General features: G+C 38.7%; 1 protein-coding gene across 1 annotated transcript in view; it reads left to right on the forward strand.

The window, feature by feature from the left end:
* LOC103466361 (septin-7-like) overlaps positions 1-7,934 on the forward strand; it is a 37,160-nt gene extending 29,226 nt beyond the window's left edge. Inside the window, exons 7-13 of the mRNA XM_008411875.2 lie at positions 643-739; positions 1,957-1,968; positions 4,977-5,028; positions 5,927-6,052; positions 6,245-6,380; positions 6,637-6,782; positions 7,218-7,934. Coding sequence (XP_008410097.1) covers positions 643-739; positions 1,957-1,968; positions 4,977-5,028; positions 5,927-6,052; positions 6,245-6,380; positions 6,637-6,782; positions 7,218-7,257 — 609 coding nt within the window. The 3' untranslated portion in view covers positions 7,258-7,934. The remainder of the gene's footprint in view (positions 1-642; positions 740-1,956; positions 1,969-4,976; positions 5,029-5,926; positions 6,053-6,244; positions 6,381-6,636; positions 6,783-7,217) is intronic.
* The last annotated feature ends 8,721 nt before the right edge of the window (positions 7,935-16,655 follow it).

A 16,655-nucleotide genomic window follows, 5' to 3' on the forward strand; every position in this document is an offset into this window, starting at 1 on the left:
AAAGATCAAACACACTTCCAAACGTCTCCACAATATAAAGATTCAAACACCTTCTCTCCTCTTAGTTTCCTGATTTCGTTCCAGTGTCATATAAGGTCAGAACATGTTCTAGATTTATGGAACCATTACTGCTCCCATCACATAAAATACCACATAACTATTTTATAGTGYAAAACAGAATCTTCAGGTCACATTTGCAAAAACGCACAACACTCGAAATCATTTCAATATGAAACTACATTAATCATGTGCATTATGATTACTAGAAACATAGAGTAGTGAAATATTAATGAAGTAACACCCACCTGTTTGACCAGTTGACTTACAATATCACTAAATAGAGAACACAACAGGCTGTAATCGCTCCCATCTGCACGTCAAATTGTGGGACATGTGGAGCCTTCGCCGGATGCAGGCCGGCGTACAGCAGGCTGTGTTTTCCACTTGGTGTTGCCGTCATCATCATGCAGAAAAGATTATGTTCAGATGTGTTTCATGAGCTTTCACTTTGTCCAAACCCAAAGACATTCCCAGTTTGGCCAGTTGAAGGAACCAAGTAACCTTGCAAGATTGTAAATTCTGAAATCAACTTTTTCTTGTTTGTTTTTTTGTATGTCGCTGTTTTTCGTTCTCTCCTTTTAGGAAAAGATGCCTTTGGCTGTGGTTGGCAGCAATGTGGTTGTAGAGGTGAACGGCAAGAAGGTCAGAGGTCGCCAGTACCCATGGGGCGTGGCAGAAGGTAGGTTCACTCAGGGCCAGGTCTGGAAGAGAGCAAAAAGGCTCCGAGTTTGTGAACGCGACTAGAAGCGGTGTTTGGCTAAACCGAAMGGATGAGAAACCCACGTAGTGTTTTAAGTTTCTGTAAGGTTTCTAATTTGGTTCTGTGTGAACTCTCACTGCACTCTGTCAGCCAGGGAGTCGTGCCAGAAAGAGGCTCAAACATGTCGCTGTTTAAAGTGTTTGGGAAGTATCCCACAGGCTGTACTTCCTGCTTGGATGGATGAGGCATGATTTTTCCAGAAAGAATGGCACACRATGCATGTTCTCCACAGTGTCCCTTTGTGTCCACTCTGTGTGTTTATTACCGGGTAATGCATTAACTTGTCAAAATGTTGATTAGCCAAACCTTATTTAGAGCTGCTATGATTGTTTAAGGGATTGTTTACAAGTACATATAGAGTCCATATTCAGCATAATAATAGGACAGTTTAAACCTATTTTTTTAAACTACCTACAGTATTAAACTTACTGTCAGAGTAAGTTTAGTATAGTTGTATAACTTTGTGATGTAAATACCTGATTTGTTTTTAAGCCATTCAGTCTAATTGGAATTGACAAAAAGCTAAATCCCCAGAGGGGAACCATAGGCTCTGTGGCTCTTTTTGTCCAATCAAACTTCATTACAAAGAAGAAGAAATCCATTTACCAAGTCAGAAAAAAATGTGTTAATCGTAAATCAAACCAAAACTCCCTGGACTGAACTCGCCTACATCACTCTTTGATTTCCTGTTTAACCATTGCTGTGTTTATGAATCGTTTTTAGCCTGAGCYATCGRCTTAAACACAGATTTGATGTTTAAAGTGTTGAATTTTGACAAGTGAGAGGTTATCCGGTTAGTTATTTCCCACCTCACTTCCCTTCTGCGCCCTTGTTCACACTTGTTTGGTAGAGTTGATCCTGATAGGGATTCTGGAAAAGGAGAAAAGACCCAGAGTCCTCTGGTACATCACACATCCTCACTATCAGCCGCTATGAACTGTTCCTCTTTTCCTTTCTGTCGTTGATGTTCCAGGAAGTCGATACTCTGTGTTTATTCTCAAGAAAATAAAGTGAAATACCTTTTTTGTTACTTTGTGGTTGACCATGTATCAGTCTTTCACTGTTTCATTCTTTCTTTTCTCTCTTTTTTTTTCCTTTTTTTTTGTTCTTTGTCTACTCTATTCCATGACTGACAGAGGGCATTTTTGGTAAACAAAACCATCTTTCACTTTATTTCATCCTCACTTTTTACCCCCACGCCTCTTGCCTCGATGTAAACTCCCACCTCCCTCCTGTCAGAATCTGCCCTTCCCTCCTTTTCCCTCCACTTTTCATTTGCTTTGCTGTCACATCATTAGGCTGATGGTCCAACCAATGCTCGAATCAGACTTGGGTTATAGACTAAAAGTCTCCTTCGCACTTCAGTAAATTAATTATGCGTAATCTCTGACATAAGCTTATCCAGATGGATCTAGTATACATTCGCCTTTCAGATCGGTCTGAATGAGCTAGTGTATTGGTCTTAGTTCTCCCAGCAACTTGCCTCCACCTTCTTGACGTATTACAAGATCCTGCAAGGTGTTTTTCATGATGCTGCTTGCTAACACAGTGTGCAAACTGCTTGAAAAAGAGCTGAAAGATATATTTTTTAAGCAGTAAAAGTCTTAGCCCTGCCCGGAGATGAGGTTTATTCCCAGGTCTGATGCTGTAAATTATCATGGAGAGAACCAGAGGCTGTTTTGGTGCTGAATCCCCATCTGTAACAGAAACGTCACCCTAACGTTGCGGTTTCCTTCTTTGCTCCCAGGGCGTTTAAACATGTCGCCATCGCTCTTAATCGTGAGCCCCGACTCACCCTGCAGCTCAGCTTGTGACGCCGCAGGCTGAGCTGAATGGTGCGGAGGGAGGATGGTGAGAAGGCCCTGCTGTGTCTTTGGATCAAGGACTGGAATCCAACATGCGCTAACACATTGCTTGTAGTTTCATGAATAACTGAGGGTATGTTGGTGTACTAGCAGGCCATGTAGTGGCTCGTTTAGGGAAACGAGGTAACGCGTGGCTTGTCATAAATGTTCACTCATTAGCATTCGCAGAGTTTGAATGTTGGAGCTTTAACTTCGTGGAAAGACGTCCTGCTCAAATGTAGTTCTGCATGTATTAAATAAAAGGCTGTCCTCTTTTTTTCATTTAWCTAATGCAGTTCATCATCATAGCCTAAGTGAACCCAGTCTAGTATATAAAAGCACTGAAAATACCTGATTCATTTGGAACTGTATTCTGATTGGTTAATTTTAGTAAAATTATATGACACAACCAAGCAGCAGCAGCAATCAGGTGTTTTCTGTCATTTATTAATATATAAAATCTTTATTTTCATAGCTGAAGCTTTTTTTTTTTTCTCTTTGACCTTCAACCCCACATAGCTCCTCTTCCTGGTCCCTTACTGAGGCTTGCACCCCCTGCTGGTCATGCACAAAACCTCCTAAAAYACCCCCRTCCAACCACCACACCCCTCCTCCCACCTCCTACAGACACCTGTGCTCCTTAGCCAGTCAGTTTGGTCACATGCAGGTTTTGGTGTTTGAGCCGGGCTGAATCTGGGCCAAATGCTGGCCAGTTCTGGGCCACGTGTGAGCCGCATCAATCCCAGCAGCTCCAGACCCAGATTTAGCCCCTCGCTGGGCGCACACAGTAACTCAAAAACCATACCCCTCCCCTTCGTCAGAGCTCCCTCCTCTAGAAGAGACAGGAGGTCAATGGCTGGTTTGGAAGGCCAAGGGCAACGTCAGCTTAAGTTTCATCAATGGTAAGGTGTCCTCCTTCTTCCTCCCCCCACTGGTGATGATGTGCTGCTGAGTTGGTTGGAGGCTAAACTAGAAGGAGCAACATTCTGAATGAAGAGGAGGCTTGGAGATCCACCGTGTTCAACCTGAGCCAGTAGTCCATCTGCAGTCCTTTTCCAGAATCCCGTCTGACCTCATAACCCTGTCGTCTTTGTCTCAGTATCTAACCGAACCGTGACGTGTGAGCAGCTGTGTTTGCTGTTGTATGACCCACAACACCTCTGTCTGTGTTGCGTCTGTGAGTCCAGTAAAGAACTGTGATCGGATGGGACGCGCTTCTTTTCCTGCATAAACAAAACTGAAAACATGCGAAAGTTACATTTTTGTATCAAATGCCAGATTAGTTCAAACTGGTTCCAGTGTTGGTCTTGACGTTTGGGTTTTTTTTACATGTAGTTCCCGAAAGACTTCATTTTCACCTTTTTTTATATATATAAATATATAAAATAATCACAAAGTTAAATACAATGTACTGGTATTTTATCTGATAAACCAATACAATGTAATGTAGATGTGAAGTGGATCAGTTRAGATATATACATRTATAATTGCTGATTCCTGCAGGTTTGGGTTTAGCATTGTTTGGTCTGTTTTGGCTGGAGTCCAGCAGATTTACCAATTTATCATTAATGATTAAGCAGAGGTTTGTCCTCAGGTTGTCCTGTAGGTGGCAGCAGTGCACMTACAGATTCCCTCAGAGGCTCGTTGACTTTGAGTGTTTTGCTMTGTGAGAAGACTTTCATTTAAAAACTTTAGTAGCCCTGAAGCTAGGCTCATTTTAATGAAACCATTCAAACAATAAAATTTGCTGTAAGACTTTTTTTCTTCTCTGGAATTATTTCAGACATGATTGGGGGAGGAAACTGCAGCATGTATGCTGATGCTTTAAAATATGACTTAAAAACTAGATGAAACCATCCTATCTGATCACGGTCTGTGATTCTTCTGCCCTTTGTTTYCTGCAAACGTGTTACTACAACTGATGCCACTCACACTTTAAACACAGGCGCCACCTGAACAGACCTCGTTGAATGTAGACCCCATCCTCTAGAACTGCTGAATGAATGAACATGTTGTCTTCTAGTTAAATAACTATTTCCATTTTAATATCTCTGTTTTATTGTAACATTACTCAACCCATGCTCCAGCTACTCTGTAAATAACATCCTGAACATCGTGTTGGTCTCGGTCTGTTTGGAGAGCAAACAAATCCCAGACGACTGGAAATCCACTGCAGAAGCTGCTAGATATTCAAGTTTCTGCCTCAGTTTCCTCTGAGACGAACTGAAGATGGATTTGATGGGAGGCATCAATGTTAATATGTTTGTGTCTCTCACTGCTGCCGCGTTTTCCTCTTTGTCGCTTTGTTTCAGTGGAGAATGGAGAGCACTGCGACTTCACGGTGCTGCGCAACATGCTGATCCGGTGAGAAACGCAGCTTTACTTCAGCACTTTAAATTCGTCCTGCTGGCTCTGAATGTAATCGCTTTGTTTTAGTCCAAGAGATGGATAAAAGAAAGTGCTGCAGCTTCATTAATAGAATGATGAGTCTGGTAGAAAAAGTGGAAATTGAGATTAAACACATTTTTCCAAAACGCAAATCAGATCAAACGCCTGTTTGCTGAGGCATTTACAGAAAAGAAAATGTGGGAGTTTTCATACATTTATTAAACTAAGTAGAACAATTAGTTGTGTCAGAAATGTGTGCATTATTTATTTTAAATTAGTGGCGTTTAGCCCTATAACGAGTTTGTTTTATATAAGTGACCCAAAAAAAATATAAATTGTGATAAATTATCTATTTCATTACATTTAGGTGTTGATGGAAAATGCATTTATTTTCACAGTCATCCTTAAAGGAAAGTTTTTTCTTGGCAAATTTCAAATGGGACATTTAAGAATGAGGGGGAAAGATATAAATCACATTAAAAACAATGAAGATATCAAAGGAAATGTCGTAAAAACGAAACTTTTCATTATTAAAATGCTAATTTTGCACTACTTTTTTAAATTACAATTACATTTAAAAAATAATCTTTAATCATGTCCACAATGGAGGTTTTGTTTTAGATTGTAATCATACGTTTTTGTTTTTTCTTTGTTTTATTTTTAATATCTAATATCTAACTCCTTGTAGAGGAATCAGGGGAGGGTATCATGTAAAATGTACTTTTTTTATATATATTTTTTTTTACTTTTCATCAGTTTATAACGTTATTCCCACGTGCTTTGATTCTTTCATGCATGTTTGAGAAATCCTTAAATATTCTGGTGTATTTGGGAGACATTCATGTCTGTCTGTTGTCTTTCTGTCCTTCCAAAGGACCCACATGCAGGACCTGAAGGACGTCACCAACAACGTCCACTACGAGAACTATCGCAGTAAGAAACTGGCCGCCGTCACCTGCAACGGTGTGGACACCTCAAAGGCCAAGGGACAACTCACAAAGTAAGACCTTAGTGTTCAAAATTACACAGGAAAAGAGAAATGACTAAATATCTGTGCAGATATGAAAACACTGAAATTCTGCTTGTTTTGTGATTTATGAAGTTGTTCACATCAGGAGTTACTCAGAGCTCCAGATCRGTTTCCAGGGTGCAGCTCTGCGACTACCTTAATCTTTATTTCCATGACCCACAGAAGTCCTCTGGCTCAGATGGAGGAGGAGCGCAGGGAGCACGTGATGAAGATGAAGAAGATGGAGGCAGAGATGGAGCAGGTCTTTGAAATGAAGGTTAAGGAGAAGAAGCAGAAGCTGAAGGATTCAGAGGCTGAGGTTGGTGTGCTGCTCACACTGAAGAAACAGAAGTTTCAAATCAGCAGGAACTTATTTTAATTGATAAACATTATATTTCATTATTAAACAAATTAAAAAGAGGCATGGAAATGAGGGTAACAATGAAACCGTTTACTGAAAACTGCACCATTCTTGCTAATTCTCATTAGCTCCCATTTCCAGCYGTTCAGTGGCGGCATCTAGAGTTGGGCTTAATTTAGGGCGTCAGAGTGACACTGCTGTTTTTAATCCAAAGCTGGAGAGGCGCCACGAGCAGATGAAGAGGAACCTGGAGGCGCAGTACAAAGAGCTGGAGGAGAAGAGGCGAGTGTTTGAGGACGAGAAGGCCAACTGGGAAGCTCAGCAAAGAATCCTGGAGCAGCAGAAACTGGACGCCTCCAAGTCAGTAACACCTCAACGTCATGTTTTCACCTTCTGTTCTTCTAAAACGTTGTAAATGCTGTGATGTTTGAAGTGACTTTATGATCCTCTGCTTAAGACAAACAAGTGACCCCCTGGTGACCTTTTTAAGAATCTGACYCACATTTATYCAAACGTTATTTAGTCATACTTTTCATTGTAAATGGAGTAAAAYCACATGTGAAAGGTAAACACAGTTTGATAAAACATCAGAGTTTATTTGAACATGGATTTTATTGTCGTCCTTATTTACAAATACTGCTTACAGGCATTAAAAGGAATATTCTACACAAATTTTTAAAGTAATTCTTAACAAATTGTGCTTTTTAAATGTCTTTYGTTATTTAAAATATTCACATCTCTAGGTAGAAATTTTTTTTTTCTGTTTGTAACATAATTTGCTTATTTCCCTCTCAGGACAATGGAGAAGAACAAGAAGAAAGGAAAAATCTTTTAAAGCCCGAGTCGGCCTCCCGGTTTGGTTTCAAGCTCTTCTTCCTCTCCATCTCCTCTGAAGTCTTCGTGTCATGTGGGCCTGAGACCGCACACTCAGTCAGAAATCAGCTTCAACCTCCTCATATCACACGACACACAAGCAGAGACTCGCCTCTGCAGCGCTTCTGGTTCTCATGAGGAATGCATGTTTGCGCTTTTCTATTTTCCCATATTTCTTGACAAAGAGGGGACTTCCTCGGAGTTGACGCGTGGCAGGGACCGTGCATAGCCATTTGTAAATGTGTAGTTGTTCACAGGTCTGCAGATGAGCGAACGGTTTCCTTTAACTGTTGTGAATTTGACATCTTAAGAACTCGCTGAGCGATTTGCAGCGAGGTCAGGTAGATGTGGCTCAGAGAAATGCTCCATCAGGACCTGCTTCCTCCAGCTGCAGACAGACTAGTTAGCCAAGATGTTTAACCTTCAGCTCATGTCTGCTACAACATCTCCATCTGCCTCAGGATTTTACTTCTTTCGAAGAAAAGAGTAGCTAAAACTAGGAAAATATGATTCTATAACGGTATCTGAGTTTTAAAACGTATGTTGACAAAAGATTCCCCCCCAAAATAACCTTTTTTTTTTTTCTTGTTAAAAATGTCTTCTGTTAACAAACGCAAAGATCACATTTAAATGAAATATAATGCTCTTGTATTTAGCTTTTTTTTTGTCCAGTTAACCAGTTTAAATCAAAATGTTTTTTTTTCTTTTTATATGATGAATTTCACATTTTTAAATCCATAAATTTAAGGATTGCATACTTGTGTACATTTTTTTTTCCATAATAAAACAGAATGATTAATTTTTGCTACGTTTTTTTTCCTCAACACATCTCAAATTAAAACCGGTTTCTATAAATAATCAGGTGTGAAGTTGTGGCTTCTGGCAGGTCGGGGTGTTTCGACATGATTCACTGTGCGGTGGCAGGTCTGTGTTACTTTATCAAATACTCGATAATGTAGAGATTTTTGTTCAAATGAAACAAAACAAAGACGGGCACGTTCTTCTGCTCGCATATATTTTTACTTCCATCTGTTTAAGACGTTATGCAAAAGCCAAATTGGTGTGAAATCTCTCCACGTCGCCGTAAATAGAAATGTTTTTAATATCGTGGTGTGTGCGTGCGTGTGTGTGTGACGGTTGTTGTCATAGACCTGAATCTTCATCTCCACATTTTGGCCAAATTACAAAATTATGACCATTTAAAGAAAACTTGCCCAATGAACCAAAGTGTTAAAAAAAAAAAAAAAAAACATTTTTTCCAAATAAAAAACGCCTTTTTTGAGTTGATAAAGTTCATATGATTAAAATCTCCAGTTTTTCCTCAGAGTTGTAATGTTTTATTTTCATATAAAAAAAAAATTATGTACAGCTGAATATAAAGTCTTTGATTTTGTGTTGAGTCGATCAATAAAGGGACAAACCTGCAGCACATAAAGCGTTAACTACATGCATCTGTCTTCACATGAGGCTGCTCCGTTTGTTTCTCCTCCTCTGTTTTGCATTGCATCTTAAACCATCTGTAAACACATCCATCTGTCCCCTTCAAGACCTTTTTCATTATTTTGCATCAAATCTGAAATCGTAAGGAATTTCAACRACTGACCCGAACGCATCAGTTTAGCTGTATTTTTTATTTGTAATATTTTCTTTTTATATATAAATACCGTTTCTTCTCTTTATCATGTGTTCTGTCTCTTAACTGTACATGGTTAATATTAAAGTTATGCTTTAACAACATCTGCTTCTGGGTTTTTCTCTATAAACACTTGAATTTTAAGCATTTCCAMCTTTCTATTGCAATTTCTGAGGGGTTTTTTTTCCTGGAAAAGATTAAGATTATCGTATAAACATTTAGTTTTGAATTTTCCCAAGCCACTTGTCCACATGTGCATWTCTGTAGAAAAGAATATCAAATTGTATTTCAGTAATTTGCTGTATAAAGTGAATAGGAGGAAAACATACATTTAATGATTTTTGTTTGCACAGAGTATTTTTAAATCCACTTTCTAAAGTCATTACATATCTACCAAATCAAGATTATTACAGAGCTTCATGCARTAATGCAAAATTGAAAATTTTGTAGTTTGCCATTTATTTTGAAACTCATTTTTTTTTTTTATTCAATATATTTTGTAAAGCACTTTGTGGTTTCTGACCCATAAAAGATGCTATATAAATAAAGTTTACTTGCTTACTCACTAAATTCATAACATTTCGCTGTTCTGCAATTTATTAATGAACCAAGTCTCATTCTTGTGAAATAGAACTTTAATAGTAAAGTATCAGAAGTAGCACTGTTAATATATATTTATGTGTAAGCTGCATACAAAGTAAAATAATACATATTTAGGTTATACGTAAGATTACAGTCAAAATCTGTCAACTGTTTTGAGGAACGTTCTGTTCCTCAGTGATGAACAGAACGTTTTGAGCCCCGCTGTGACACTGCTGAGTGACGTCATTCATGCTGTTTTGACCGGAAGCGAAGTGAACGCAGCGACTTCTTTCGGGGTATTCAGGAAAGCTTTGATGGCCCATTTCTGGTTCATGTTCACACAGTAGTCTCCTCGAGGGGTGTTGATCCTGTAGAAGGATAAATCTGCTTTAACTCAAAAGCTCTTTGCATGAACCTGGATTATCAGCGAGACAAAAACTTACACAAATCCTCGTTTGGTGCAGCTCTCRTGAGTTTTGGCGATGGACCGAATCTCGCCGACGGGAATCCTGCCTGTGAAGAAGTTGAAGCAGCACTTCCCGGGCTTCAAGGCGTTTGGTCCCTGAGCTGGAAAGAGAATTTAAGAATGAGTTTACAAGGATAAATAAATCATGACCTGCTGTAACTGCATTTTTTTTCATGAGTAAAACGTTTCCTCAAGTCAGATGCAAACATTTACTGACTAAAACTTAAAACCAACTTATGACCCAGTGGACTGGAAGCGGAGATCGTTCCCRKGTTGTCATTTTTAATCTAAATTATTATTTTTTTTGAAAACTGCATCTTCCTACATGCCATTTGTGACTTTTCTAGATTATAAAAGAGAAAGTTTTGAAAATGTTGGAAGATGTCGGTCTCCTGTGAAATTAGTTGTATGACCACCACATGTGAGAACGTTTTTGCGTCAGGATCTTCCTCTGAACAGTCATTACAACCGTGGACGTTTGGAAAGTTTTCTGTGTCCCCAACGATACTTCCTGGTTTTAGCTCTGCATGTTTGATTTTGTATTGTATTGTATTTGATGCTGCTTTGCTTGGAGTAATTCAATTATTTTAAGAGCATTTCTTATTCAAAATAGGAGGGAAAACTACATCTTCAGACATTTTGACRAATGCAAAATAGGGTTGTGCTGATTGCAGTTTCCAATTACAGATCTATAAAAAAGCTGACCTGCCGATTCCGATATTGTCGGAAATGTATTATAGCATGCATTACAAATATAGCAAGAAAGTCGCTGAGTTGGCAACTTGACCTGGTGGATTGGTGTGTGAGCTAAACCTGTAGACAGTGGCGCAAAAGGTGGGGGGGTGGGGAGGGGGTAGAGAGAGCGTTTGTTTTCTACGTTCCTTCACCCTGACGTACCTTCCCTGGGGGGTAGAGCGGGGGTGCGATTTATGTTTTCGGATCCACCTGAATAATGTGTAGTTGCGCCGCTGCCGATAGATAAGATTAGATAAGATCGGCTTCACGTGTAAATATCGACCTATCAATCGCTGATCTCACAAAATTAAGGAAAATGACCGATTTATCAACTGGCCGATTTAATGTGCAACCAACGATCCCTGGTATGTAGAAAGTATAAAAACAGGATATAATAAGAGAGCCGTCCCCATACCGTGATTCAACAGCCACCATGCTTTGTAGTGTGATTCCACTGGAATACAGTGTTGTATCGCTTGGCCCAAAACAAAGAATTTTGCTTTAATCACTTGAAAATTTTTATTTTGCCTCATGTGTTCTCCAGGCCATGCAATCTTTTTCCAACAGTAAAACTTACATTTGATGTTTCTTATCAATTTCTTGGCTTCATCTAGTTGCTTCAGCACCATCCGAAGCTCATCGTTTGTTTTGTTTGTGCTTTTATTTTTCCATTTTAAAGCGTTTGAGATCATTTTCAGCTGTGCAATCAATTCATTTCTTCGCTTCTGTATATACTTCCTCCTCTCCAAAACAACTTCTTAAAGTATTCTCTTTCTCTGATGTGACCCGTTCTACTTAGAGTCTCAGAGAGCGGTGCAATAAACAATAAATAAATAAGCAGAAACTGAAAAAAAACCTGAAAATCTTTAAGGAGAATGTCTGACGTGTCACTTTGTGAGATCAACCTCAAGCACTGGGATTACTCAGAAGAATGATCCAGAGAGACCAAGCTATCAATGACTCAAAATGAAGATTTTGGAGTGGCCTAGTCAAAGTCAGGAATTATAATATAGGTTGATGGCACTCAAAAATGATTCACTGTGGCTGATTTTAAAACAAATCTGCATGTGAGATTGCGTCACAGTATCTCTGCAGCATAAGCTTACTAAAAAATCTACAAAAGACTTATTAGTAGTGACACAGATAATTGACAATTACATTTTCACATATGACCAGATTGGTTTGTATAGTATTTCTCCTTAAATTAAACCATCCTTTGAAATGTGCATTTTGTCTACACTCTTGTAGACAAAATTTCACACTAAAATTATTTTTGAACCAATAAAAATGCTAAAACATYAGAAACCCGTGAGTGTTTGCTGGTTGTTGTGTGTGTTGGGGTGCAGAGAGGAGCCAGACTTACGCATCGCGTTGCAGCAGTAGACGGCGAACAGCAGCAGCAGTCCCACGGTGAGGAGAGTCTTCATGTTTACTTCTCTTCAAAGGTGGCGGCACGTTTGAAATGATCCATCCTCGAAACCTCGACCTATATTAGCCTGATTGCGCTCAGATCTGCATATTCATGAGCTGAAGGGAACTTTTTTGGAATTCACCAGCCGTCGATGAACTATGCTTCGAAATCAGGCCAAAGGAAGTTGGGGGATTTGGTGGTGACCCTTTTCCTGAGTACCCGACGTACGCAGCATCTCCATCTGCTGTGTAGTTACATAATGTTTTTTTCCTGATTGTTTCCACCGTGCAAATCCTTTGTGCACACTAGAGTAAAGAACAGCGGAGTCCGTTTCCAGCGAAAGGTTTTCAAGGCCGTCAGTTCACCCTACAATTTAACAGCTTTTAACTAAGAGATTAAACAATTTGTTGTACTGAGATTTACAAACATTCTCTCCACCTCTGGTTTTCGATTAGGTTGGGACTTTGACAGGGCCACTCCAATACCTTAACTGGTCTTTTTTTTTCATGTTTGCTGCTGTCTGGTTTTGTTTCTATTGATGATCCTTTTCAGATGACAAATAGTTTTACATTTGACTCTGGGAGGCTTATCACGTGGAGATCATGTTCAATGACTTCAAGGAGGTCGAATAAAACCCCACATCATCACCCCTTCAACACCATGCTTGACTGTTGATGTGATCTTGAGCTTGTCTATTTAAACAACATTGTTCTTTTTGTTATCCATTCAGGTTAAGCCAACCACATTTGTGCTGCCTTGTTCATTTTGGAAAGAAGTTTTTATCCTAGAAGCCAATTTGGACATTAATTGTGTGTGAACAGCGTGAAAAGTGTCCCATAATATTTATTTATTGCTGTTTCATGTCTAATTAATGCCAAGTGGACCTCGTTAGACTTTTGTTGGTCTTAATTGAGCTGAATGTGACGCTTTATTGACACCAGGTATGAAGCAGTTTTCAGCAGAAACCATTTGCTTGATATTTTCCTTTTTTTATGTTTATGTTTCTGTGTTTTATTTGCTGCTGCCTTTTGGCGAGGACTCCCTTGAAAAAGAGGTTTTTAATTTCCATGGGGTTTCTTTTTATCCTGGAAAAAAAAGACAGAGTTTGCTCACTGATTGTGTATTTACTTTTGTTTGCTTGAGGTTTAAAAGAAGAATCTGAGACACAGATTTCAGTTTACASACTCTGATATTAAAATTCATTTTAATTGAAAGAAATTAGACTCAACAAGTTTCCTGTTACTTTTACTGGACGTGAACATGACTGAGATAAMTTGGTTGTCACTGAATTTAAAGTATACTTATATATTAAATATTTGTTTGGTTTGAAATTGAAGTTTGATGGATCCATACTGTCTGTGCCTCAAGTGGAAGAGTCTGGGTGTCTAGTTTATTAATGATGAAAATGGAATTGGAAAGATTAGAGTCAGTGTTGTTTTGACGCAGAAGGAGCTGAGTGAAGAAATGAAGCTCTCAATTTAACGACTCTTAAAGCCCACCTCTTCCTCRCTGAAAAGGCTCAATGGAGCTGGTTTGACACCTGATTAAAAGGGTTCCGGGTCACTTGGATCCTGGAGGGATTTCTGTTACATCCCACTGACCAGACCCAGAACGCGCTGGAGGGRCGACACATCCATSTGAACACGGATCCCCGCAAGAAGCTGGACAATCCTGCTGGTGACAGGAGTTTAAATCCAGCTAATTGATCTCAGAAAAGTGGAAAACACAGATAGATGGTAGAAAATATTCCTTTAAATGTAAAAATGATTAGTTGTAAAGAAGATAATAGTGTCAACAGTATATATGCATGTTTGTTTCTATTCATTTCAGATCAGAAATACTTTATTAAGCAAAGGGAAAATTGCATTTTGTTTAAACTCAATGTACCTGAGGTTTTTGTGGATGCTGATGGCTGTGGGCACAAAGAATCTCCTGTACCTGTCAGTATAGCAGCGGYTCTGAAGACACCTCTGATTGAAGATTATCTATCGAGTTGTTACAGTCTCATGAAAGAGATGCTCAGGGTGGCCCATTATGTTATTCATTTTATGAAGTATCCTTCTTTGAATATGTGGAATCTCAAGAATAAACAGCAGCTGTCTCAGTGTAGAACCCTGTGGAACCCCAGAAGTTACCCTGGTGTTTGTCAGTCACACCTCATTTGAAAATTAAATCCTCTAGACGATTTTTATTCAAAAATGTCCCGATTATGTCCTGATGACGTGGTCAAATGAAAAACTAACATTCAACAGAATTAGCAGCAAAGCTGGATTATAAATAACACAGCATATCATCTCTGCAACCAAATAATCAACATGTGGTGAGAGTGGGTGTTGTCACGGTGTTTCTCTGTCTTGTGTAACAAGTTGTAGTTTGCTTCACTCCGGCTTTACGGCTCTGATAACATCTAAARACCAAGACTGTAGGAAAGTACCGATGCTGTGGATACAATCTTTGACCCCAGCTAATCTTTCATTTATACATCAGTCTTTCCATGTATCTTTCTGTTTATATAAACTAAAAATGAATTTAAGATGTGGGGATATGGATTATGTTCATGAAATCAGATTACGTTTTATCAATGTTACGTTCATTAAGAATGTTTCTGATTTGTTGAAGCTAAATAAAACTTCAGGTTTTACAACCTGCTCTCGTCTTACTCAACATTTACAATATTACTCAACAAAAGAAGTCAAACATAATTTTTTCTTTGACCTAGATTCACCCACCTCTTGTTCTGAAAGTGGGCAGCCGGTGTGATTTTTGGTGAAGATAAGGCATGCAGGCTGCATCAAAACTCAGCAGTTCCTTGCGATGCTATCGGAACAAACCATGGCTTTTCTGATGTTATCTGTTTAAGTGGGACAAGGTCAAATGTCAGGATACATTTGCTGCAGCAAGCGCACTGCAAGGGAAACCTCACTGATTTTTATCTCGATATGGAAACAGATGTGGTGTACGTTCGTGCAGAATCTCTCGATCTCGATCATCTCGATCTGAGAGAACAAAACGTTTTCAGGTGTATTGACACTCTAAAATCCCCAGAACCTCAGCAAAGATCCTGCATCGTAAAACAAGATATAAAAAGTTTATGTTAACATCAAAATTTACATTACAAAACTGTTAAAACATTTCAGAATAAGTTCAAAATCAGACGTTTTGTTTTGATTTATTTTGTTTTGTTTTGTTTTGATTTTTTACTAAAACTGTCCAACATGTTTTTATGCTGCCATTAATTTTTGTAAAGATTTGGTTTTTTTTTTACATATTTGTTTACATTTTCACTGCATCTTCATAGTATACYATGAGACAGATGTTCTGTGAAACATCCTGCTCTTCTCTCTCCTCCCAGTGTTCTTACAGACAGCTGCAGAAATGCAACGCTCCCGGTCAGAAACAACCAATCAGAGCCAAGAGGAGGGCCTTTACGCTGTCAATCAACTTCAGACCTGCCATTAACCAGCCATCCCAGTTCAAATACTCTCTGGTTTTGTTGTGATCTGCTGGACTTTGAGAATATTTTTTGGATGATTTTGCTTTCTTTATCTTTTGGTTTTGCTGTGTTTTGTGTTTTTAGTTAATCTTTTACCTCAGTGCTTCACTTTCCTGGTCTTTTGATCATTTTTTTCTCATTTGTTAATTCGCTCCCCTGCATACCATCCACAAATCAGACTCCCCTGTTTAAATACTCCTGGCTTTAGTTACTCCATGTCAGCTGCTGTGCTGTTCATGCTGCTGTTTATGCTGTTTTCTCTTCATTAAAATTGTCCTTWCTCAATRAATMWGGGTCCTCAACRAGACTGASTCAGATCTCCCTGTTGGATTTCTGTTGTGRTGCTCTAAAATATTTAGTTCCATAAAATACTTTGTTCATACAAGGTTCTCCTGCAATTGTTGCTTTGGCTTGTTTGGATTTTTTCTTGACAATCAGCCTGATTCTTTGTCYTCTTCAGATGTTTGTCTTTTACTCAGCATATGACACAACCTACTCACAACAACGTTCTAGATCTTGTTATAACTCTTGWYCTGCCTGCAAACACTCTTTCAGTTTGAGACGTATGTTTGTCTAACCACAGTTGTATCTTTTTTACTGTGTAAGAGTTTAATCTTTAGGAACTTTCTAAAAAGGACAATTTGGAAGTGCARTGTTACCTCTGAAGTGGCTTCCAAATGATAATCCTACAAATATTTTTGACGTTTTTATTGACTTTATTGTGATTCTGTTACTTTGTGACACGAACAAGACTTTTAAGACATTCACCACAAATCCACAGTAAAGAAACAGCATGAAGAGGCATTTTCTTAAATATAAGAGACAAAATGGAGAAAAGGTATTGGAGGTCATTTATGTAAGCAGAAATGTATAGCTAGTTATAAATTTACAAAACAGCTTTAAAAGAAAKAGATTTGTATTTTTCTACACCAATTTAAAACAATAAAAATAATCAAAGAACTCAGTTCAGACAAAACTATTTCCACATGTCCAGTGTGTAACTCCCCCTCCTCCCATCAGATGTGAAATCCAGAATATAA

Source organism: Poecilia reticulata, linkage group LG6, assembly GCF_000633615.1.
Source record: "Poecilia reticulata strain Guanapo linkage group LG6, Guppy_female_1.0+MT, whole genome shotgun sequence".
NCBI classification, from domain to species: Eukaryota; Metazoa; Chordata; class Actinopteri; order Cyprinodontiformes; family Poeciliidae; genus Poecilia; species Poecilia reticulata.